This window comes from Podarcis bocagei, assembly GCF_964188305.1.
Source record: "Podarcis bocagei genome assembly, chromosome: Z".
NCBI lineage: Eukaryota > Metazoa > Chordata > Lepidosauria > Squamata > Lacertidae > Podarcis > Podarcis bocagei.
Genome location: NC_138140.1, coordinates 50,671,202 through 50,695,897, shown reverse-complemented (window position 1 = coordinate 50,695,897; position 24,696 = coordinate 50,671,202). Strand labels below are relative to the sequence as shown.

The 24,696-nt window shown below is 40.6% G+C and overlaps 1 protein-coding gene across 6 annotated transcripts in view; it reads left to right on the top strand.

The window, feature by feature from the left end:
- LRCH2 (leucine rich repeats and calponin homology domain containing 2) overlaps positions 1 to 19,433 on the top strand; it is a 58,190-nt gene extending 38,757 nt beyond the window's left edge. The window contains exons 7-22 of one of the 6 annotated variants that reach the window (XM_081180433.1): positions 506 to 593; positions 1,400 to 1,511; positions 3,065 to 3,162; positions 3,285 to 3,352; positions 3,653 to 3,757; positions 4,370 to 4,447; positions 5,547 to 5,615; positions 6,991 to 7,039; positions 9,099 to 9,215; positions 11,410 to 11,454; positions 12,906 to 12,962; positions 13,530 to 13,587; positions 14,521 to 14,630; positions 14,796 to 14,933; positions 15,547 to 15,624; positions 16,423 to 19,433. In XM_081180433.1, the coding sequence (XP_081036559.1) occupies positions 506 to 593; positions 1,400 to 1,511; positions 3,065 to 3,162; positions 3,285 to 3,352; positions 3,653 to 3,757; positions 4,370 to 4,447; positions 5,547 to 5,615; positions 6,991 to 7,039; positions 9,099 to 9,215; positions 11,410 to 11,454; positions 12,906 to 12,962; positions 13,530 to 13,587; positions 14,521 to 14,630; positions 14,796 to 14,933; positions 15,547 to 15,624; positions 16,423 to 16,542 (1,390 nt within the window). In that variant the 3' untranslated portion in view covers positions 16,543 to 19,433. The remainder of the gene's footprint in view (positions 1 to 505; positions 594 to 1,399; positions 1,512 to 3,064; positions 3,163 to 3,284; positions 3,353 to 3,652; positions 3,758 to 4,369; positions 4,448 to 5,546; positions 5,616 to 6,990; positions 7,040 to 9,098; positions 9,216 to 11,409; positions 11,455 to 12,905; positions 12,963 to 13,529; positions 13,588 to 14,520; positions 14,631 to 14,795; positions 14,934 to 15,546; positions 15,625 to 16,422) is intronic. The other 5 variants (XM_081180434.1, XM_081180435.1, XM_081180437.1 and 2 more) reach the window with 5 other exon arrangements.
- Positions 19,434 to 24,696: the final 5,263 nt, after the last annotated feature.

Genomic DNA, 24,696 nt, shown 5'->3' with positions numbered 1-24,696 from the left:
TTATGAAGAAGAGATATAGAAGATTCTTCTTCCAAAGGGATTCTAATATGAAATAAACACAAGGAAACAGCAGAGAAAGGGGTGGGAATGTAGGGAATAAGTGATGCATGTATTTGGTTACAGTAAAATAAGGAGTAGGTGGGACAATGAGTATTTTCTGGGGTCAGTGTTGTGATTTGGTATGGAAAACTCTGGGATTAAAGCACAGGACTTGTAACCACAAATAACAGGGAGAAGTGGCCATCCAGCCTGCCTGACACAGCTCTAGTGTTGACATTTTGCAGGATTATCAGACAATATAGTCAGTCCCTTTTGACTTTTTATGATCTGTGATTGTCCAATTGCATCTCAGTGGGACACACCTTTTTAATACCAAGAACCTCTGTAAATAATTCACCTTCAAAAGAGCATCTTGCTCTACAAGAAGTGGCTGTTCATCACTCAGAGAACCAGAACCTGCGTCTTAGTATTTGTCACAATTAAGGTACTTGTTCTTTTATTACAGTATGGAAGATTTTTATCCAAATAAAAACCACGGCCCAGACTCTGGCATTGGCAGCGATAATGGGGATAAAAGGTTATCCACAACAGAAGTAAGCCTGTCCTTTCTAAACTACTCAAAGGAAAGAGGTAGCAGGGGCAGTGGGTTTCTCTAACATCTCTTCTGACTGCTTTCCATTGTCTCAGAATTCTTAGTTTGGCTAAATCTCCATCCATTTGATTTCAATAAACTCCAGTTTAAAAATGACTGTAAAGTACAATAAGATAGCTTGCATGCTTTGTTATATACTTTATCCTTAACAGCAGTGTTTTGAAGCATTACCCATGCCAGCACTGCACCCCATAGTCACCTTTGACTGGACTTAACCGTCCAGGCGACGTTTACCTTACCATCCAGTAAACAATCCCTCAACATTAAATCTGTATCTTACCAGCTTCATGGTGGTAAAATGAAATAACCCTGAAGGATTCCCCCCCCCTCTCTTTTTTTTGTCTTGAGCAAACAGAACTTGAACTTGTGTACTTTTGACATTCATTGAGCTGGGATAGCTCTGTTAGTAGAGCACGAGATTCTTAATCTCAGGGTCATGGTCAAAAGATGCTTTGCAGGGGTTTGGACTACATGACCCTCATGGTCCTTTCCAATTCTACAATTTTATGATTCTAGGTCATTTTAAGTAGCTCGTTTAAAACTTGACATCTGTTGGATACCTCATTAAATGGAAAATATGTCTTCTCCTGTCTCAGTGAGTAGGAAATGCTCTACGTACAGGCCTGCCCTCCAGCAGTGTGCCACAGTGGCCTCTGCTGGTGGTGGTGGGAAGCTGATTTTCTGATTCAAAGTTTATCAGAACAACAAGTGGAATATGCAGGTTATGCTCTTAACTGCTCTTTTCAGCCATCCGATGATGACACAATCAGCCTTCACTCTCAGGTATCGGAATCGACAAGGGAGCAGACACTCAGAAACGACAATCAGTTACTAGGAAATAAACCTGAACTGCATAAAGGTGAGTTCCAATTTCTGGTTCTCAGGAATGTCTTCTTTGTACTCACAGTTCTTCTGCTTTGGTTGTAACACTGCATTACTGATTACAGGCCTCAAAGAACATTGGACACATGTACTTCCCCTTCTCTTTCTCTACCTCAGCCGTGAGGAGACAATTGATAGCATACCGATTTACACTAACTGGAAAGCCTTGTCAGTTTAAATTATGGTGGTTTGAAAGAAGCCTGGATAATCAGCTATGGTTTAACCCTGGCTTGTTTCAATGAATTGTTGTTTAAGCTGAGGGTGGGGAACTTATCCTCCATCTGATAGCCACTTTTCCTTATGAGAAATCTTCAGGTGGCAGTGGTGGCACTTGCCAGTAGTGGGAATGGCCAGAGGCAAAATGGGTCAAGCAATAGATATGCACTGTAGGGTACTCTCTAGCCACATTTAAAAGCTAGAGGTTTCTGCATGCCTCCATCTTCCATCCAGGAAAGCAAGGGACATTCTCATAGTTCAAGGACCCATTGAAGCCAGAAAGAAAGCATTTGAGGATGTTGCAGAGCAGTGTTGAAGGCCAGATAAAGAGCCCTGGGAGGGCCACATTTGACCACCCTCTGGCCTGAAGTTCCCCAACAGTGTTTTACACTAACAGTTTCCCTTGTGAAACTGTTTAAAAATAAGCAAGTGCTTTCAATCTCCTTGCAGTGGCTCTCTTTGACCTTGCAAGGGTTTGGCCTTGAGGATTAGCCCTTTGTTATGAGAACCACAAGTTTGACAGCCATAGGAGGACACGTGAAAGAATGGAATGTGTCCTTCCTGAAGCCTTATGCATTTTTGATGAAATAAATAAGATCACCCCACTCCCACAAAAAAGAGAAATAATTCTCACCTATGTTGGTATTGTCTTTTTTTTAAGGAGAGAATAAAAATAGAAAATCAAAACCTTTGTTAAATTGCCTTCTTATTGCTGCACATCTACCAATCGCCCAGAGAGGGAAAACATTGTCCGAAATTAACACTTAATTATGGTGAATTAATATATGGAAAATTGCATTACATGAAAACCGGTATACTCGTTTTTTAAAAAAAGAAAAGAAAACCACTTTTGTCTTAGTTTGGTGTGATTTTATTGAATATATAAAAAAAGAAAATTTACATCTCTCTTTTCCACAAGTCCCTCAAGAAATCTGGGATAAGTAACATCTAATTGGTTGACAAATTTCCTTCATGGAATATAGGGGCTTTTATTTTTTGTACTCCTTGTGCCTCTGATGGTTTCAGTTACAGATTTATGTTTCTGTATTTTGTAAGTCATGTGCACCACACTTCCTCTCTTCCTTATAATGGTACTTTCCACTTACTTGTCTCTGTTTTATAATAAATATATAGATAACCAGCTTTATCATATTTTCCTGTGAATTCAATATGCCATGCCAGCCTTGGTTTGGTTTAGTTTTTATATGTTCATCTCAGGGAGTTCTGTTTTGTTATTTGGGCTATACATCTATCTGTATAAAATAAATCTCCCTTCCCCTCCCCCCTTGCTTTGTCATCATCCCTGATGACCAGACCCAGAAGTGTGTGATTACCTTGACCCCAGCTCAGAGGATGTGGCTTCCTGTGACCAAGGAGATGTGCAAACTGGGCCATCGATCTCGTATATTAAGGTAGCATCTTAAAGAATAACTTGGATATTAGCAACCCGCTTTACATATTGTGAAGTTCAGTAATGTGACCCCTGCACACTTTCTTTTCTCTCTCCCCCCCCCCCCCCCGGTGTGCATGTTAGGAACGAGCAAAGCAGACTGAAAAGTCTCAGAAAACAGAAGAAAATGAAAACTGGGGAGATGAGAAGAGGTATTTTCCCTAGCAGTACTAACTGGGCATTCTAACTAGTATTGATGATTATGATGATTTATTGCCTGCCCTTCATCTTAAGGTCCCAGAGCAGATTATAACAATAAAAACCCAACTTCAGTATTAAAACACAATACCGCACAATATTAAAACCAGATTAAAACAACTTAAAATTATACAAATCAGGTGGGTACTAAAAAATATCTAGAATGGGAAATATGAATAGCTGTTGGAGGAGGGAATCTTAGGTTTTTCCTGCTGTTTCTGATTTAAAACAGAAATGTTTGTGGTGTTTTTTAGGGTTCAGAAGGATCAGGTATTGGCAGAGGAAGATGATGAACTGAAGGAAGTGACTGACCTAAGGAAAATAGCTGCCCAGCTGCTGCAACAAGAACAGAAGAACAGGTATTTAGCCTTTGGATCACAATAGTAGGTGAACTCTATATGCAAGTCCCCTGGCTGCATTTTGTGTTAAAGGCTTGTGGAGTTTTAAAATTTGGCAAATGACACAGAAGCTTAACTAAGAAATCAATCAAACTCTGGTCCTGCTTCCTAGACACATCTGGTTGCCCACTGAGAACAGGGTGGACTCAAAAGGCATTTGGCCTAATCCAGCAACCAGACTCTTCTAATATTCAGATATTTGAGATTTAGTGTTGATAAACATGAACAAACTTTATTGCTTCTCTGCAGCTAACATTTGAGTGCAATTTGTCCACTTTAAAACTGGTAAGTGCAAAACTGTGAATGATTGAAATGAACTGAGTTTAGCAATCTGACTGAGCGTAAACTAAGATTACTCAAAATTCTCTGATTCTTACCTTGTCAAAAAGAAAAAAGGAAAGAGTAACACAAAGCTCCAACCATTAAGCATTTTGTCTTTTAAACCCTGTTAAAGCTCTACCTCCTTACTACTTTCTGCTCACTATACTAATGACGTCCCTGTCCTCTCCTGTCAAACTTTACTCCTTCCTTCTTCCATCTTTGGGTTTTGATGTACATGAAATACGAATTCAGACGGAGACCATTAAGCTATAGAACTTCATTCAGTGAAAAGCTCTTCCAGAGGACAAGGGTCGCAGGACGCGCATCAAGGTATTTTGCTTTTATGGCACATGAATTTCAGCTGACAACACAAGGGACAAACAGACAATTCCTGCATTGCAGGGGCTTGGACTAGATGACCCCTTGGGTCCCTTCCAATTCTATGATTCTATGAAAACATTTTTTGGTGTGCTGCTAAAGATGCGAAGACTTAAAGAAGTAAGAATCCTTACCCCAAACTGGGGAGCTATAGCATAGGGCAGGATACAGATCAGAGCTGGAGTGGGCTCTAAAAGTACCAGCTCCATCAATAGAATTGCTTGATTATCGTTATTTGCTTGTGTTTTTTAAAAAATAATAATTGTGCTGCCCTTTATCAGAATCAATTTCAGAGCATTTCGTATGCAACAGTTTAAAAATAGAGGCAAGAATTGTATTATTCCATTATGACTCACATAAAAACAAAATTCAAAGCATATTGGAATTTTAATAATACAAGTACTTTTTGAGGATGGAAGTGATGAAACTTTACACAGGGGAGCGATTTTTAAAGGTGTTGTTCTTTTCTTCATGGGGCAACTTATATTTTTGGTTATGGGTAGTGTGCCTGCAGGTCTTCCCAATGGTTAGAAGTCTGACTGGAAATGCTTCTGCCTGTGTCCAATATTCAGGCATGCTCTGTACATCTGACTCAGAAATAGATGGGGGTGCTCTGGGTCTCACTAGATCAAGAGCGTGGCTATTGTACCTCTCTTCAAATAACTTCTCTGTGATGAAATACTACATTTCTTTTCTCAGCTTTTTTTCTATCATGTTTCCTTTTCTGCATCTTTCTTCCCCATTGTCAGTGTTTCATCTAGTCAAATATTCAGTCACCAGTCAGACTGAATGTTTCTCAGTGATTCTCATAGTCACCTTCTTTGATCATGTAACCCAAAAACAACAGGCTTCAAATTAGTTAAGAACAATAAAAATGGTGTTAAAGTAACATATTTTTCCTCTGACTATTAGCATGTAGAGATATCTGGACTCTAAACTTTTGCTCAAATTCTCAGAGCTGGACTGTAAATATTCAAATGCATTTTAAACTACACAATTTCAGCATGAATTTTTTGTGGTTTCAAGTGCACATTTGTGTGTTTGATTTTAGACTTCTGAATCACTCCACGTCAGCAAGTACAAGAAACAGACCAAAACAGACCATGGAATCAGAAAAAAGGTATCAATTGTGCTTTTCTTAGTAGTAAAATACTTTGGGTGAACCCTGTGGTGGTGGTGGTGGGGATGGTTGAATAAAGGCTGCTTGAGAAGTGCCTAATTCTTTCTCAAAAGTTCCACATTACCTTCAGATAGCAGAAATTGATTCTAGAATATATCACTGTGCAAGGGTGCTCTTCATAACTGTTGGTTTCGAGGTGTTTCAGAATTAAACAGCCTACAAAGCTTTACATAGATTTCAAGAGTGTTTTAAGGGCAGAGATAAAGGCACAAGTGTGCTTTAAAAAATGGATCTTTGAAATGCACGCAGACAGCTTTCCCTAGATACCATGTTGATTTATTGCGCAGCACTGTTTGCTGTAGTCAGCGTTAACAGTTGTAAATTCCTGATCTCTTAATGTATTTAAACAACTGTCCAGAAAGCCTTTTTTTAAACTTCTGAGTATTTGAGAAAACAATTTGTTCTGGTGTTAAGTTTTCAAAGATATGTAGCAGAGCTGATTAATCATTAAAATTAACACTTCAGTATTGTGACAAGAATACACTTCCACAAGATAGATGTCCAAAAGACAAGTCATGTGTCAGGGAACTGACATCGGAGCAGAGGGGAGAGGAGGTGCTTCCCGATTCTGCGGAAGAAGGAACGAGTAAGGGTAGAGAGAGAAGGTCATCTGGGGAAGAATGTTCCGGTGACACCAGGAAGAAGGAGGAGGGAGGAAGCACCTCGGAGGAGAGGCTCCGAGATGCTGGCACTGAAGGTAGTGAAGAGAGTGGAGGGGCACCTCTGGGCACGCCCACTCTGCGCAGAAGGGTTACGCGCAGAGAGGCGAGGCGAAGGGTGTCAGTTAAGGAGCTTTTATGTTGGAGAAAATTTAGGAAACACCCACTCACGGATGCGTCCAGCGACTGAGCAGCAGCAGCACCTAGGCTGCTCAGTCAGGGAAAGACACCACCAACTTCTAAGCAGTTTGGAACCGCTGGAGGTTTACACACAAGCAACCCCATTTCCCGTGACACCATGATATGAAACAACGCTCTTTAAATTCTTTCTTCCAGAGTATGTTACCTGAATTCCTTAATGGAGACTCTCATTGAGTATAGTTATTATAAGATTTCTCAGCGGTGAACAGTAAGAACATGGTGATTTTCTAGATTGGTTTATTCCTTAGTAAACAAGCTTTCTGAGTGTGATTACCCACATCTACATAGCCCATAAGGATGATTTCCCTCCCTCCCTTTTTTAAAATATATGTCTAGGTCATTTGATACAAGACTCTTTTTTGCTGATATGTATATAATTGTAAGTTGCTTGACTTGGCTCAGTGTAAAAGATGAAAAAATCCATTCTAACAAACTATGTGTGTGTTTTCATTTAGCCTTTCAGCAGATGAAGCAAATTCTCCATCATCCCCATACAGTTGGCAGGTAATGCAGAGATACATAAGCATCCAAAATACTGTCTGCGCAGCTGTGATAGTTTTGCTCCTACTTTCTTGACTGGCTTGATTTCATGGCCATGGTCATGTATGGTGATAAACTAGCCAAATGTACTATACAAACTCTGGAGGGTAGTTGACAGTTCTAGCCATTGGCACAAATGTAACAAAAATAGAATACAAAAAGATTGTTTTCTCCCAGAAGTGCTGATCTTTAAGTTATTGCACTTTTAAACTGCTTTCTCCAGGTGCAAGCCTTTTGATAAACTGCCTTGACAAATGTATCAGGCCATTTCTCCCCATTAATGGAGAACTTTCTCTTCCATGGTGTAGTGAAACAGACGCATGAGGAATTGCTGCTATTATTATTATTATTACCATCACCATTATCAACCCACACTTTACCTTAAGGTCCCAGGGCAGGAGGTGATGATGATGATGATGATGATAATAGTAATAGTAATAATAATAGTAATAGTAATAATAATAATTTATTTGTACCCTGTCCATGTGACTGGGTTGCCCCAGCCACTCTGGGTGGCTTCCAGCATATACACTAGTAGCCAAAATTGTGTCAAAACAAGATGACACCTGATTGGGACTCCTTTTCTGGTTATTTGGCTATAAATTTTAATAGAATACAGGGTAAAGAAGTGCAACTTCAGCATTCCTCAGAAACTGTATAATGAAGGTGTCAGACACACCTCTGCTGGGAAGGAGCTCTGCAGTTTAGGGGACATCACAGATAATGCCCTTTCCTGGGCCTACCCAAGCCTCTGAGGGCATATGAACTTTCAAGAGGTCCCCTTTTGCTGATCTTGGCACCCAGGAGAGTGTGGGGAAGGAAGCAGTCTTTCAGATGCTTGAGGCATGAGTCATACACATGAATGGCTTGCTTATTCCAGAAACATGGAAGTTCATAACTACATGCGGCAACCTAGTTGGCATTATTTAGCCATGAGGAGATAGAAAGCTTTCACACATGTGTTCAGCTAAACACAATTTAGCATAATCCCCATAGCATAATGTGGTTAATCTTATGACCATTTATCACTTCTCAGCCTTCTGGCTAAGATCAAGTGTAGCGGTTTATTGAAACAAGCCAGCTTCATGAACCAGAATTTGAAACTGGCTTGTTTGAGTATCCCACAGTTTAATCACAGTTTGTCCATATTCAGATATAATGCTAAACTCTGGTTAATTAAAAATGGAAGCAGAATGGCCACATCAAAAGAGTTGATAGGTAATGGAATATGTTAACCTCAGGGTCACTCAGGTTCATTCATGTAATGCAAAATTTTAGTATAAAGCATAGTTTAGTGCTGTGCCTGAATGAGGTAGCTGTGTGCATCAGTCTTTGGGTATTTTTCACTACATTCTCTTGTATGTCCTGTACCCAACTGCAAGGCTACTTAAATGGAAACATAATGACAATAATTTAGACTAAATGGGAAAATTAGTGGCCACTGTAATATTTTAATAGTCATTTTCTTACTCTAACCTTCTACTTTCCTCTCAGTAACTTTTTACACACGGTAAACAAAAAAGTTGGTACCAAATGTAATTCAGTTTCTTGACTGGAAGTAGGAACATCTTCATTGTTCTGATCAGCAAGTTTACAATGCCCTAAGTAAGAAGTAATGAGGGGTGAATCTAGCTGTGCAGCCAGTAAACTCTTCTCTGATTTTCAGAGCTCTTTGTTTAGGACAGGAGTGGGGATCCTCGAGATCAGGGACCATATGTGACCCTCCAAGCCTGTGTAGGAACCTCTGACTTTTGCATGACTGACCTGTAGCCTATTATGCATCTGTTGCCCCAAACCCTACTGGCACTTAGCCACTTGAAGGCGGCCCATGAAAAAATGTGACCTTTGACTGTGAAAAAGGTTCCACATCCCTGGTTTGGGGAGCCCCTACTTATTTTTTCATTGGGGGTGGTTCCAGCAGACCACTCTGAGGACCAGGATATACATAATTTCATCTGAACTGCTTGCTGGAAGGTCAGAGTGGAATTTCTTGTCTTACAAAGCTACTTATTTCTCCCATCAGTCACTGGAGGATCGGAAGGACCACCCAGATGAGCAACACTGGCCGGACATGCAGCCAGTTATCTGGCAAAATGAGGAGAGGAGGCGGAGCAAGCAAATCAGAAAAGAATATTTCAAGGTATGTTGTCCCTTTATGGTGGCAAATTTGATGCTTAATCTGATTAGCGGCCTGAGTATCTCTACAAAAATTAAGATTTATTATATAAAAAAAGGAAAGCCTAGGTTAAGGTATCACCCTGGCCATACCTTTTGGCAAGGGACAACTGAAATAGAATTTCCCCCCTCAACAGCATGTTGTTGTTGAATGACAGCTCAAGGTGTCAAATACTAGTTGGTTTTGTGCATTATTTCATGTTGCATGTTTAGTCTGTGAGGCTTGCTTTACCGTGAACTAGTGTTTTCCTAGCTTTTCTGTTTTAAGTCAGTAAGCATTTGGAGGATATACAAGGAAAATATCTGTTGTGTCTAGCTGTACTTGCAGATTGAGGTCAAAAGCCTAGATCCACTGAGACCCTTGATTTCCTTACTGAATAAAATGAAAATAAAGAGCAATTTTGCATGGTGCTGAAAAGCACTTTATGTAGCTAAGTGCTGTGTGATTGACATTACTTTGTACAAATTGAGTATGCTGGAAGAAAATCCATTCAGTGAACAAAAAATTTCTGTTTGTACCAACCTGCAACCACATCCATGTCTATGTCTTTAATAATTTCCATTACAAAATGAGGCATAGCAATGACATTAGCTGTTGGAGCAATGCCTTACCTTTTATACTGGACTAGGTATTTTAGAATGTCTGCTTAACCATACTCTTCAGCTGTATTCCCATATTGGTACGAGACTCCAAGCACCTGACTTTCTTCCAGGCTATCTAAAAATAAATAAAATTTATACTGATGGCAGGATGGGGAAAATTACTTCTGCTGTTAAGATTTCCCAAATATTTCAACTTGCTGGCATTTCCCTTTGACTTTGTGTTGAACTCTAGAACCAGAAACACAGCTTAAATTTGAAAGTAAGAGTTCACCACCAGAGGGCACTGCCTGCTTTCTGAGGATAGAAGACTTTCCCTTGGAACCCAGCGGGCATAACTGAGGTTTCTGTGCGAAGCTTCAAGTTGGATTGAAATATAGAATGTCTTCCATTATGAAGTTGACTTTGTCAGATGTTTCACTCATGACACTTAAAAATTCCGGGATGTACAATAAGACAAGCGCAATACAGTGTCACACTTCAAAGCAATCTATATTTTAAATTGGTATTTGATTGATATTTGCGGTTAAAATGGTCACATAGCCGCTTCTGAATTCTCCCCCTCCCCAATCCATACAGCTTCGAAGTTAGGTTCTAAAAAGGGGGCTGTGACCACCATGACAAGGCCTTACAGGCCATCACCGCTTTTGCTACTGCTGCAAGGCCTTGCAGGCTGCCACCACTACTGCCATCACCACCACAAGGCCTTGCAGGCTGCCACTGCTTCTGCCCCCCCCCAAACATTGTTGATTCTGCCATCCTCAGGGTGCTGCCCCTTGTGTCTCCTAGCAGGCCTGCTGGCAGTTTGACAGTCTCAGATTATTTGTATTCACTATGACTCATTGCCATACTTTGGATTGTCCTGAATACCACCATTTAGTAACCAAGCCCAAAACCGAAAGTCCTGTTGGGATGCATTTTGGCTTTCCTGCTGTTGAAAGTCACCATGAGGTGATTGATAATATCATCAGTTTTCAGTTTAAGACCTTTAAGTAGTAGCAGTTTCCATTTATATATCATGATGTTGATATATCACAATATTGAAAATATTAGGGATAATGGGAGTTGTAGTCCAGCAACACCTGGAAGACCACAAGTTCCCCACCACACCCTTAAACAGTTTTGTTCCGGAAATAGTAATTTTACAGAAAGGCAGTTGCTAAACTAGCTTCCTCAAAATCCAGTTCTGAGTACATTGTGGAGAAGAAACACATACCATGCTGTGGCTTTTTGTAAAAGACATTTGCAATATGGAAGGAAGTAAAATATATGTCCTTCAGCTTCTTTTTGCTTAGAACATGCAATATGTTTTGTTGTACTTGAAGATTTAAGCTGGGGATCATTAACCCGTGGGCAGGATTCAGCCCACTCAAACACAAGAATTGTCAGTTGCCACCCTAAAATACCCATGAGACTTTTGACATTGTGGACAGCATGAAAAGCATGAACTGTGGCCACAGGTCCAGAAGGCAGCAGCACAGCTAAGGAGTGGATTCTGGCAACATAACATAAATGATATGCTATAAATAGCTGTTTAAAACAAACTGTTTGCCTTTCAGTATAAGTCTTCCCGGAAGAGTTCAAGTGGCAATGAAAATGATGAGGTGAGTTAGCACTGTGATAAGAAGCCAACTACATAAGGAATTGGAACTTGTGCTGATCCAGTTGGCTGTAATATCAGCATAAACCTTACTTTAGGCTCATGTACAAAACTTCTAAACCTCTGGGAAGCCGATGCTGCTTGTAAAGATGGAATTCATCCTGTCCAGTGTAAGGTACCTTGATGCTTTGTTTCCATGGTGTCTGTCAGCATGAGCTTCTAAAGTGTTGAGGCTCAGTTCCTTGAACTTCACATGGAGTTTAGGGTCTCCCCCACTTTTTCCCCTTATTGCTTCTCTCATTGTCACTGCCATCTCCACTAAGTGATTAACAGTGGCAGTGCATGCTGGTAATGTTAATTTTTTTAGGTGCTGCTCTATATTAGGCGGCAAATGGGGTAAGGTGCACACTTTTCATTTCTAGAAGTTTTTATTTGAATCAGCTTTGTTGTTTTGAAAGAGGGGGTATTCTGGAATACAGGGACCAGTGGGATCTTTGGTTTCCTCAAAACCTTGATTAAAAAAATAATAATTCTGTGACAAAGTGGTTTTAAAAAGGGGTAAAAAGGAGAGGAAAGCAAGGCAACCAAACACATGCGCTGCAGGAATTGTTTTGCTTCGGGGCTTTGACTGAAATGTTAACTCAAATTGGGCAAAATGTGATGAAATGGGAAAATGTGATGAACCCGGTCATTGCCTGAATGCAAAAGTGTCCAGGTCATAGTTTCTACTTAGAAGTTCACTGGCAGAATTCCTAGTGCAGCTGAATCGTGTGTGTGTGTGTGTGTGTGTGTGTGTGTGTGTGTGTGTGTCCCAACTCCCCCCTGTCTTTATACTGTTGAAGCTTCCCAAATAACACCTAGTTTTTAATCACTTAAGAAGTTTTTTCACCAGATATGCTGTGTTCTTCAACTTAAGGTGGTTGGTGGATGCCTCAGGGGCAAACTCCAGTGGGAATTTAGAAAGATTAAGAAACCAGATATCATTTTTTTTAAAAAGCTCATACAAAAAAAGCTCATGCAGACTTCTATATCTGACCATTTAATGACAGTTAACAGCTTTAATGTAGATGCTGACCACACTCCCCAGTGAATACTAGGGCTTCCCATTGTTAGCTTTGTGCTTAGTTCTTTGCTTTCTCCAGCTGGCCATGGCATCCAGTTTGAACTCTCCAGCAGGCAGTTTCCTGAGTTCAGTGCCATAAATGCAGTATTAAACATGGCACACTGTTCCGCTTGCAGAAGGACCAAGGTTCAGAAACTTCCCAAATCCTTCATTGTGAAACTGCTGAGCAGCCATGTCTTAGTTGTTGCTGTTATTTTGGTGTGCATACACAAGTTTAATCATACATCTATGTGTAAGAATACTTGTATATCATACATGTTCATAATCATGCAATTTTTTATTTAAAAACATATCTTTCATTTTATAATTCCATCTTTTTGGTTTCTTTTTAGCAAGACAGTGATAATACTAATGTGTCCCCACAGTCTCCTGTGTCATCTGAGGTACAAGTGTGTTTGTGTCAGTGTGTTTTTCACTACCTGTTAACACCGCTGCATGGAACTCACATGAAATATGCCATTCTTTGCTAAATTAGAGAATACTGTACAAAGACAGTTCTTTTGAAGAATTATCTGGAGTATATTATACAGTAGCTACAATGTATGTCAGAAAAACACAGAAAAGTAAGCTTCTAACTGCTTAAGGTATATCCCATTATTTTCATGACCAAAAAATAATAATTATTGAATGAATTATTGATGAATTCATGTTTTAAGTGTTGCTTGTGTTCCAAAGAAAAGATTCTCCTGTATAAGCCCAGTTCATTTCCTTGGGGCTTCCCCTGGCGACAGCCAATGTTTGTTACGCATGCAGAGAAGAGAGAAAGGAGTGAGCAATCTTGGTGTAGCATCTCCCCAAATACAGTATTATAATTGAGCTAAATTTTAAAAAAAAATTAAAACATTTCCCCCTTTCAGTCAAGGAAGACTATGTACTTGCCACATGAAAACAATCTTCTGTGTGACTTAGTTATGTTTTGGGGCCTTCTGACATCCCCCTTCTCCCCCCACCTCTAGGATTATGAAAGGGCCGATGGCAATTCTCATGGTCCTTTTGGACTGAAGCCCAGATCAGGTAGGCACCATTCCACACATACTGAACATCTAAGGGATGCATAATAGGTTATTTTGGAGGTGGCAAAAGGATAGAATTGCTCTTATCAGTCTTGCTGTGGGTTTCTTAGAAGCTGGGATATATAATCCATATATTTTCACATATGCTGAAATTGCATGAGAAGTCCTTCACAAACTGCTGTAGGAGAATCAAATAGTCACAATAGAAGGTGATTTTTCAGCAGAGAATCATACAGAGGTGGTTAGGGAGGATGTGAATAGTCATATGCAGATTGAACAAAACTAGCAAAGGTTATTTGGTTGTATCTAGCTCAGTTGACCCATTAAAATTAGTTGCTGTGGCTTGATGTCCCTGAGTCTGCTTTTAAGCCTGACTTAGTTGGGCACCACCCTGAACCAAAGCAGACCCCCCCCCCAAAAAAAATAAAAAAAAATTATAGACTGGGACCTCTGGGTGAGTGGATGGGGGCGGGGCTAGATGTGAGTTGAGCCTTGGTGTTGCAGAGCCCTTGCTTTGCAATCTCCTCCTTCACTAGTAAAATGGCTCCCAGGCAGACATATTTCCAAGCCCCACTGTGAGATCTTGGAGAGCTATTTTTGAAGTAGCTAGTCCTGGGCCAGATGGAGTAATGATCTCTCTTGGGACAAAGTAGTTTATATGCTTGTTTGAGCCCAAGTCAGAATCCATTTACACAACTGGAATTGTATATGCTTCACCACACTGTCAGCAATATGCTTGATTTCTGTTGATTTGCATAAATCCAGAGTGTTCTTCATCCAGGTATTTTCTGATTCAAGTTATCAAGTGGTACAGGAACGTTTTACTGAGATTAGTTTTAATATCAGTGGCTTTTTGTCTTGCTGGTAGTGACTCTTGTGAACAGGGCAGTTAAGGAAACAAAACCTCCTCAGATTTTCCTCGTTCCATTTGCAGCTTTTGGCCGCTCTCGCCAGGACTACAGTGCCGCAGACCCCGGATTCACAATGAGGAGGAAAATGGAGCACTTAAGGGAAGAGAGAGAACAAATAAAGCAGCTGCGCAATGTAATTTTATTCTGTCTGAAATGAATTCCTTGGTTTGCAGAGTTAACGTTCATGTCATTTGAATGTGTTTAGTTAAATAATACACACAGAAAATATGAAACCTGGCTTCTTTTAAAGTGGCCTTGAAATGAGCATTATCCTTATTGTACTCTCTTATTCTCCTAGAATCTAGAGTCGCGATTGAAGGTCAGTTTGCCAGATGACATTGGAGCAGCATTAATGGATGGGGTGGTTCTGTGCCATTTAGCCAATCATATAAGACCTCGATCTGTTGCCAGTATTCATGTCCCATCACCAGCTGTGGTGAGTAAACCATCTATTCTCAAAACAGACACGGCCATTCCCTTTTTTTACATCCCTTCACAATGCATTTATGTAAGCATCCTTATAACCTTGTGCGTTAAGATCAGTTGCTTTAAGTGATAATTTAAGACAGATGTTTTCAACCTTTTTGAGTCCATGGCTCCCTTGACCAACTACATTCTTTCTGTGGCTCCCCTGTCGGGCTCAGGAGCCCAGTTACACCACTCCTTGCCTGCAGAGCTGGCAGCCCTCCGAGCAGCCACTGCTGCCGTCCCTGGTCTCTGAGTCGGTGCCCCCCCCCAAGAGAGGTGCCTCCCAGAGTTTGCCTGCAGAGCTTATAGCAAGGGCTGCTGCAGTAAAAAGCTGTGCGAGCCTTTGGTAGGCAGAGACGTGAGAGGGCATCAGAGAAGGGAGGAAAGGAAAGAGGGACAGAGACCAGTGTTGCCCACAGCACCCCTGACCATCATTCAAGGTACTCCAGGGTGCTGCTGCACACTGGTTGAAGACCACTGTTTTAAGTGATCAGAGCTTCTGCTATTGTATATTTGTAATGTAAAGCTTCAAGTTCTTTGCAAAAATATGAATAATGACAGCTGTATCTCCCTCTTAACAGCCTAAACTCAGTATGGCAAAGTGCCGAAGAAATGTTGAAAACTTCCTTGATGCTTGCAAAAAACTAGGTGTCCCACAGGTAAAAATGCTGAAATGATTTTCTGATTGACCAACCAGATCAGCTTAGCTTTTGCTAGATCTTTTGGGAAAGGGATGTTGTCATCCCTTTTCCAAAATTTGCCTTCCCAGGACTCTGACCAGTGGTCCATATAGCTCAGTACTTACTTTACTGATTGGCAATGGCTCTCCAGGATTTCACACTGAAGTCTTCCAACCCTATCTGGAAATGCCAGGGGGTGAACCTGGGCCACTGGTCATTTTGCCCGAGACTGATAGGAATTGGGAGTCCAGTATCATTTGGAGGGCCACAGGTTTCCCCATCTCACTTGAGCAAACCTCAGCAATAGTGTGGCTTTATAGGTTTGGGGGTGACGACCTGTTCAAATGATGAAGAATTTGCTGTTGATTAGTATAAGCTGAGAAAACTTATTAATAAAACAGACTCATGCAAGATATATTAGTCCAATGTTCCTCAAACGTGGGTCTCAGCTGTTGTTGGACTACGACTCCCATCATCCCTGACCACTGGTCCTGCAAGCTAGGGATGATGGGAGTTGTAGTTCAACAGCTGCTGGGGGCAGGCCTTTCTTCAAAGTATGAACAATTGTGGGAGGGAGAGGAGGAATGTCTTTAACTTGTTCCAGTAGGAGGAAGGGCTGGAAGGGAAGCCTCCATGGGCTGTAACTGGGTGTGGACCAGAGGTTCCCAATCCCTGAGGAAGTAGGACATTTGAGTAAATTGCTATTCTGGAAAGTTAGGATGTCTGTATGGGCATTAACAGCAACAAACCATACTGAAAAGTCATTTTCTTTCCTAGGAAAGACTTTGCCTGCCCCATCACATTTTGGAAGAAAGGGGCCTTGTGAAAGTTGGAGTTACTGTTCAAGCTCTTCTTGAAATACCTTCATCTAAAGCATCACAGCTTTCCTGCCTGTAACAGGACACTCAGAGAACCAACTTGTTGCCATGATGTGTGTTGATGTGGATTGATTCCAGTTCAGCTTCCTTCAGAGGAACACCCTAAGCCATCAGAAGTGATTGCAGGCCAGATATTGTACAGGTGAAACTCGAAAAATTAGAATATTGTGGAAAAAGTTCATTTGTTTCAGTAATTCAACTTAAAAGGTGAAACTAATATATGAGATAGACTCATGACATGCAAAGTGAGATATGTCAAGCCATTATTTGTTATAATTGTGATGATCATGGCGTGTAGCTGATGAAAACCCCAAATTAACAATCTCAGAAATTAAATATTGTGAAAAGGTGCAGTAGCTATTCAATCCATAGCACCTGCAGTGGGTTCCTGAGCCTTTAAATGGTCTCTTAGTCTGGTTCAGTAGGAAGCACAATCATGGGGAAGGCTGCTGACCTGACGGTTGTGCAGAAAGCCATCATTGAGACTCTCCATAAGGAGGGAAAGCCTCAAAAGGTAATTGCAGAAGTAGTTGGATGTTCCCAAAGTGCTGTATTGAAGCACATTAATGGAAAGTTATGTGGAAGGTAAAAGTGTGGAAGAAAAGGTGCACAAGCAGCAGGGATGACCGCAGCCTGCAGAGAATTGTCAGGAAAAGACCATTCAAACATGTTGGGGACTTTCACAAGGAGTGGACTGAGGCTGGAGTTAGTGCATCAAGAGCCACCACACAGAGATGGATCCTGGAGATGGGCTTCAAATGTCGTATTCCTCTTGTCAAGCCGCTCCTGAACAAGAAACAACGTCAGAAGCGTCTTACCTGGGCTAAAGAAAAAAAGAACTGGTCTGTTGCTCAGTGGTCCCAAGTCCTCTTTTCTGAAGAGAACAACTTTTGCATCTCATTTGTAAACCAAGGACCCAGAGTCTGGAGGAAGAATGGGGAGGCACACAATGCCAGATGCTTGAAGTCCAGTGTGAAGTTTCCACAGTCTGTGTTGATTTGGGTAGCCATGTCATCAGTTGGTGTTGGTCCACTGTGCTTCATTAAGTCCAGGGTCAACGCAACCGTCTACCAGGAGATTTTAGAACACTTCATGCTTCCTTCCACAGACGAGCTTTATGGGGATGCTGACTTCATTTTCCAGCAGGTCTTGGCACCTGCCTACACTGCCAAAAGTACCAAAACCTGGTTCAGTGCCCATGGGATTACTGTGCTTGATTGGCCAGCAAACTTGCCTGACCTGAACCCCATAGAGAATCTATGGGGCATTGCCAAGAGAAAGATGAGAGGCATGAGACCGAGCAATGCAGAAGAGCTGAAGGCTGCTATTGAAGCTTCCTGGTCTTCCATAACACCTCAGCAGTGCCACAGGCTGATAGCATCCAGGCCACGCCGCACTGAGGCAGTATTTGATGCAAAAGGGGCCCAAACCAAGTACTGAGTACATATGCATGCTTCTACTTCTCAGAGGTCCAATATTGCTCTATTTGCAATCCTTGTTTTGCTGATTTCATTTAATATTCTAATTTTCTGAGATTGTTAATTTGGGGTTTTCATTAGCTGTATGCCATAATCATCACAATTATAACAAATAAAGGCTTAACATTATCTCGCTTTGCATGTCATGAGTCATATATTAGTTTCACCTTTTAAGTTGAATTACTGAAATAAATGAACTTTTCCACGATATTCTAATTTTTTGAGTTTCACCTGTAGACCGCGCCTTACTTTAAACATATGTTTATGTTAAACTGACAGTTTTCCAGTATGGTAAAGAATTGTACTGCTTGCTTGCTTAATCCAGAGCCATAAGGGATTTTGAGATTATCAAAATCTCTTTTTCAACGTAGTACACATTCTGAGTTCTCTTATTAATATTTCATTATTTCTTTTTCCTATTTTATGCTACACTGTGTTAGGCTGTCTCCTAGGTTTGCTGCACACGTTTTATAATGAACAAGAAACATAGAGCTTTGGAGATTTTTATATGGCAAAGAGTCCCGACCCGTTGCTGGTTCTTTGTCATGGATGCATTTTGAAAAATGTGCAATGCTGTCTTGCATATATTATGGTTTTAGTGTGTGCATTATGGGGCCACGCTAAAAATATAATATGCATAGCAGCTCTTAATCACATTTTCATTAAAAGAAGTCTAAAATTATTTTATGTACATTTTTTTCAACAACAACAAAAGAATCACTGCAGCATGGTGTGAGAAATCTGGATGATAAATCATGTGATGCATTTTTTTCCAGTTTCCAGAAGATTGTGTCCCTAATTTCTTGCACTTCTTGCTGTTGTACCATCTCCCGTATTTTAGTTGGGCAGATGATGATGATGATGACGTTGATATTGATGATATTGATGATGATGATGGCAGAATAAGATACAGTATAAAGGACAAGTTTTATGTGGGTTTTTCAGTATTCTAGGTTGGTGCCAAAATATTTTTTTTCAGTTGTACTGTAGATTGTTTACATGTGAAGTGCCTGTGATAACTCTTTTACTAGTCTTAAACTTCTTTGCAATTTCTTTGTGTCTCAATAGATGCAATGTGTATTTTTGAATATTAGGTTTTTGTAAGATTGGTAACGTAAAGTTTAAAGGACTAACATCTGAGTGTTGGATGTTCTTCAGTTTGCACAGTTTGAATTTATTAGGTTTGGTTTTCTAAAGAAAAAAATTGTAAATATGCTTTTATTTATCCTATTTAATTTGATACTTAATCATTTTTTCAATGTATTGTTGGACAATGGATGCCACTTTCTTTAAATTATTTTCATTGTCTGACACTTAACAGTGACATATGGCGTGATTTAAATGGGAGTCGTACAGAAGCTTATGAGTTAAGGATGTTGAGGTAAAACTGCCAAATAAATAAATCTCAGGTTTATATTGTGACTTGTCAGGACTTTACATCTTGCTCCTGACTTCTGTTACTACGGAGTAGTGAAACTGAGCCCTAAAGAAGCTCTATTTTGCAATATTTACAAAAGCGTTGGGCAGCTGGCTGGTTCAGGGCATTGAGCTGTTCCCTCTGCACTGTGTGGTCAGTAATCCTAAAGCTGCAAATCAGGTTTGTTTGTTTGTTTGCTTGCTTGCTTGCTTGTGAGGGGCAAGGAGAGATTCCTGTTCCCCCATGTTATTTGCTGTTCTCCCTTTATTTCTGTTGTAACAAAAGTGTTGAGTTGGGGGAAAGAACAGCTGCTGGGCACAGGGTGAAAAGGAGGAAGGGGATTGCTACATCCTGGCAGCAGCAATGCATGGCCATGCATCATAAGGCAAGATGATAGCTCCTCTTTTCCTGTCCACCCCCCTCCACTACCCCTTTGTACTAGAGCCACAGTTCATGAAGCAGGTCCATTATGACACGACACATCCCGGCTAGTAAGAGATTGCACCTCTTATAATCAGTCCATCTGTATCTCTACTCCCCATCATTTTAGAAGCTATTCTGTGCCCTGTTTACAGGCCTTGGAGACAAATCCATCAGTGCCACAATGGGTGTTCCCGTAACTTTCCCCCTTTTGCTCTACAGTGTGATGAGAATGGTAGAAATGAGATAAATTACCATGTCTTTGAAATTAACCTTTCATTTAATTACTTCACTGTACAGTGGAAGAGTCCCAACCCATTGCTGGTTCTTTGTCATGTATGGATTTTTGCGTCGAGTTGTGGACATAATCCGTCCTGGAGGCACGTCCGCAACTCAAAGCGTTCACATCCAGAAGCGCAGCGTTTGCGCACATGCACAGCACGATTTAGCACTTCTGCACATGCTCAAGCGGCAAAACCCAGAAGTAACTGTTCTGGTACTTCCGGGTTGCCACAGGACGCAACTTGAAAAGACATAACCTGAAGCAGACGCAACATGAGGTATGATTGTATACATTTATTTAATTAAATGGAAAAAGCCAGACTCTTTTCTCATTTTTGAGCTGTGTGTCTGCAATTTTCAAATAAACTAAATTCTTCTTCCTTGTCCAAATGATAAAACATATTTCTTTGTTCTTAACTCTCCACTACCCAAGGAACTCTCTGTTGGATTGCTGTTGGCTGCAGTACCACATAACAGTTACTGGGTTAAATTTGTAGTGTGGGGCAAAAGGGGTACAGGGGGTCTTGAATGCTTTCACAACATATGTGCAAAGTGAACTTTGTGACTAGCTGCTTTTTCTTCCTCCCTTCAAGCGTGTGTTGTGAGCCTAAGGCAGGCCTTAGATGGCATCCTTGAGCCAAATAAAAAGCACACTAAACTGTTTCATGAAGCTTTTAAATAGAGCATGATTTGTTGTAGATTAGACCTTTCCTTTCACAGTTTTCCCCATAATTGTATTTTTAGTTAATGTTAGCTTTGAAAACCTTTTAAGGTTTAATTTCAGTCTGTTACAAGAAAGAAAAGATAAATATCATTTTTGTAGATTTTGTGAAATTTAAAATCACCTTAGCACAGTTTAATAGAAAAAGCTGGTGTGATGTTGGGTGCAGTTGGATACAGAATGAGCTCAGACCTCAAGATTTTTAGGCATTCCACCATGCAGCACTCAAACACCACAATGTACAAAAGTGGATTCTGTTTTGAGATGTCACAGCTCACTCCTCCTCCTCCTCTCACTCCTATCCTTTCTCTTGTTCATGAAAGTGTTTATTCTCTTTTGTTCTTCATTACAAATAAATAAAATCCAAGCCCTCGTCCTTCAGATGGTGATTTGTATACCCAGGCTGTAAGTCAAACAACTAGTGACATTCCTCTTGGTTTCAAAAATGGTTTGGTTTGAAGTGGGGGTAGGGGTGGGGGACGAGAGTTTCAGTCACTGTATTAATGTGGAGTTTTGGGTCCTAGCCTAGAATATTAACCCCCTTTTCATAAGCAAACCAAGCAGTACATCTAAGCCCATTACTTTTGTGGAGCTCTAATTTCTCCAGGATTCTCATTTTGCTCATTTGCCAAAAATTGGCAAGCTGCAAAATTCTGCACGTTAAAGGTTCAGAGTGCACTGTGGTCTAGATAATAAGATAATGGTAGGTGTGGCCATTATTATTTTTAAGAAGGACATTTTTACCATTTCCCCAATAAGAGCAAACCTCCTTGCTTCCAACATGCACAATTGTGCACTTCTGAACACAAAAGGGAACGCTGTTTCTCACAGTTAAATCACCTCCATAATAGTATTAGTATCCTGCCTTGAAAAAGGTGTTGCAGGTTGGGAACCTTTGGTCCTTTGGATGCTGCTGAACAACAACTCCCATCATCTCTGTCCAGCACTATCAAGAGGCCCAAAGTTTTCTCACACCTGGTCTACGGAGTAAGCCATTGGAATATACAAAAACAGTGTTAAGAGACAGGTAGAGCATTTTCTACTACAGTGTTTCTCAAACTTGGGTCCCCAGTTGTTGTTGGACTCCTCAAAGTAAGAATGTTAGTATTGGGAGGACACTAGGAATTGCTAAAATATCACTCCCTCCCCACTTGTCAATCTTGGGCCTGACTGACATAATTAGATTATGCCATTAAACTAGATTCATAGTATCTGTGAAGCCACTCCTAATTGGTGAACAATAAATTATTTATCAATGTCTGTTTTCTGATGCACCCACCAGCATTTAACACAGGTATACAGAAAACCTTCTGTAAAATATACTTGGTATTGTACATGGGGGTAGGAGCATTACATGCTGTGTAAGTTCCCCATCCCATTTGTTTTGCATTAAAATGCAATTAACAGGTTTTATTGAAGTATATTAAAATAAATATTTGGTATGCCTATACCTATTTATTGTTCCTTCATTTGGAAAGTTCTTTTTGTAGGTGTTGAGATCTTTTATTAATTTTTAAATGATGAAATTTCACTCTAACATAAAGGTGTTCTGTCTTCCAACAAGGACTAAAAATATGTGCAAAATCTATAGATATGTAAAACACACACACACACACACACCCGGGCTGCCAAAATGACAAAATTGTAGTGTTTTAATTTAGGAGAGAGGTTGTACATTATTTTCTTTTACTACTTTATAATTCACCAAGCACAGCAATTCTTACACGAACCTGTTTCTTCTGTTCATGGAACACAGGTTTAATCATTCTCCTGGGGCTGCCTTTTGCAGACAAATTAGTCTCCGTTTGATGCTTCCCAATAACTCATGTGTGCATAGAATACTTACTTTGTAATGTCCTGCGATCTCCAGGGATTCAGGCTCTGCTAATTTCTTGGCATGGGTGGGTGTAAAAAATGAACTGTCACAAACCTACAAAAATTGGCGAGGTGAAGCAGCAACTGGATTTGCTGAGATCCATTTCATACACGACATTCTCCATATGAATGTGTTCCTGTTCAAACCAAATTCTCAGTGTGGTGGCACTTTTAAACTACAAACCACTGAGCTCATTTGTGTTACTGAAACCCATGCAGTATTGTAGGAAGAATGGCAGACTTACTGCACTGTGCTGCTACCACGGTGTGAGATGTGAGTGTTACACATTCTGCAAAAGAGACTGGGGTGCTGGGCTGTGATGGGATTAATGGGAAGAAGTGCAAACTCTTGCGTACTCTGTAGAACTAAGACAAAATAATGGGACGGGGTTGGTTGGGAGCACGCGGGGTTGCTTATTTTTAAATATTGAATCTACTACTTGGTCAGTATTCATTTATTTTGTATCTTCCCTTCAACTTTAGCCAAATCAACATAGCTGCTTAAGTGTAAATGTGTGCAAAACTGAGTACAACTGCAGCAAAGTGGTGAGAAGCAGTCAGGGACTATACTTTTTTCCTCTGTGTGTGTATCTATATATTTCGATATCCATTTGGTGTTGCATTTTAATTTGCTTTGTGTTCATGTTCTGTAAGATGCTTCACCGCCCCATTCATCTTCTTGTACATGACTCTTCTAACACTTGCTTTTTCCCCAGGACTACTTTATTGCTAGAGCTTCCAACAAGTGTATGTTCATTGAAAATAGTCCTGTTTTAGTTTTCTTCTGTAAATAGTTTTCTATTGGAATCAGCATGAAAAAGACCCACGTGTCCAAAACTGATGTACATAATCTATGTATAAAATGCAAACTCTTTCATAATCCTTGTGTAGTCAAATGTGTGTTTTGTTCTTCTATCATTAATGGTCAGCAGCTGCCTAGTAAGGAGCCTGACTTTTGACTGGTTGCATTTTCATTATGGCTGTGTGCTCTTATGCGATTGTTTTTTCTATAAAAAAAAGTGGATAAGGTACGTGTTTGGGTGGCTTGAGTACTTATCAGTTTGGAAGTAAAACTCCCTAAATAAAGGAGAAGTTTCACCACTTTGGGCATTACCTAAGTCTGCAAAAGGAGTACAGTAAGCCCATAGCTTACACACATGTAACTTGTGCACATTCAACTTCACGCACTTGGCAAACAAACAAATAAATGAGGGTGGAAAGGGGGCAGGCATCTGGGGAAAAGGACAGGCAGTCCCATCTGTCATTGAACCCATACTGGCATCACTCCCTCCCCCAATCTTTTGTCAGTTGGCAAGGCTAAAGGAATGGGGGGCATCAAAAGAGAATCCTTAAGTGACTCATTTTCAGGAGAGGCTTTCACATTGGAAAGCCTTTTCATTTGCTGGAAGGGGCAGGGAGGCAGTCATAGCTACATCTGCTTCCCAGTCTGAGCTGCACTGAATTTTTCCACTGTTTCATTTAAGCAGCTCTTGCCTTCAAGCCCCTGAGACCAGAAGAAGAAGAACTTGCGAGCAGATGTTGAACCTTGCAGTGTTCAGTCTCTGTGCATGAGGGTGGATGAGCAGAGACATCTTTTCCCAAATAGCACAAAGTATCTTCGCTCACAAGCAGTATAGTTGGGAAGATGACCGCCAGGCAGTTAAACTCGCTCCTGCCCAAATAATTTACTCATGTATTTCACCATTCTGCTCAAATGTTATTCAGGATAAAAGTGCAATTACACTTACTGATGCTGGGTGACAGTATGGTAGATTGATCAGGAGCATTCTGGGCTGCATCAATAGGAGTATAGCATCTAGATCAAGGGAAGTAATAGTGCCACTGTATTCTGCTCTGGCCAGACCTCACCTGGAGTACTGTGTCCAGTTCTGGGCACCACAGTTCAAGAAGGACACTGACAAACTGGAACGTGTCCAGAGGAGGGCAACCAAAATGGTCAAAGGCCTGGAAACGATGCCT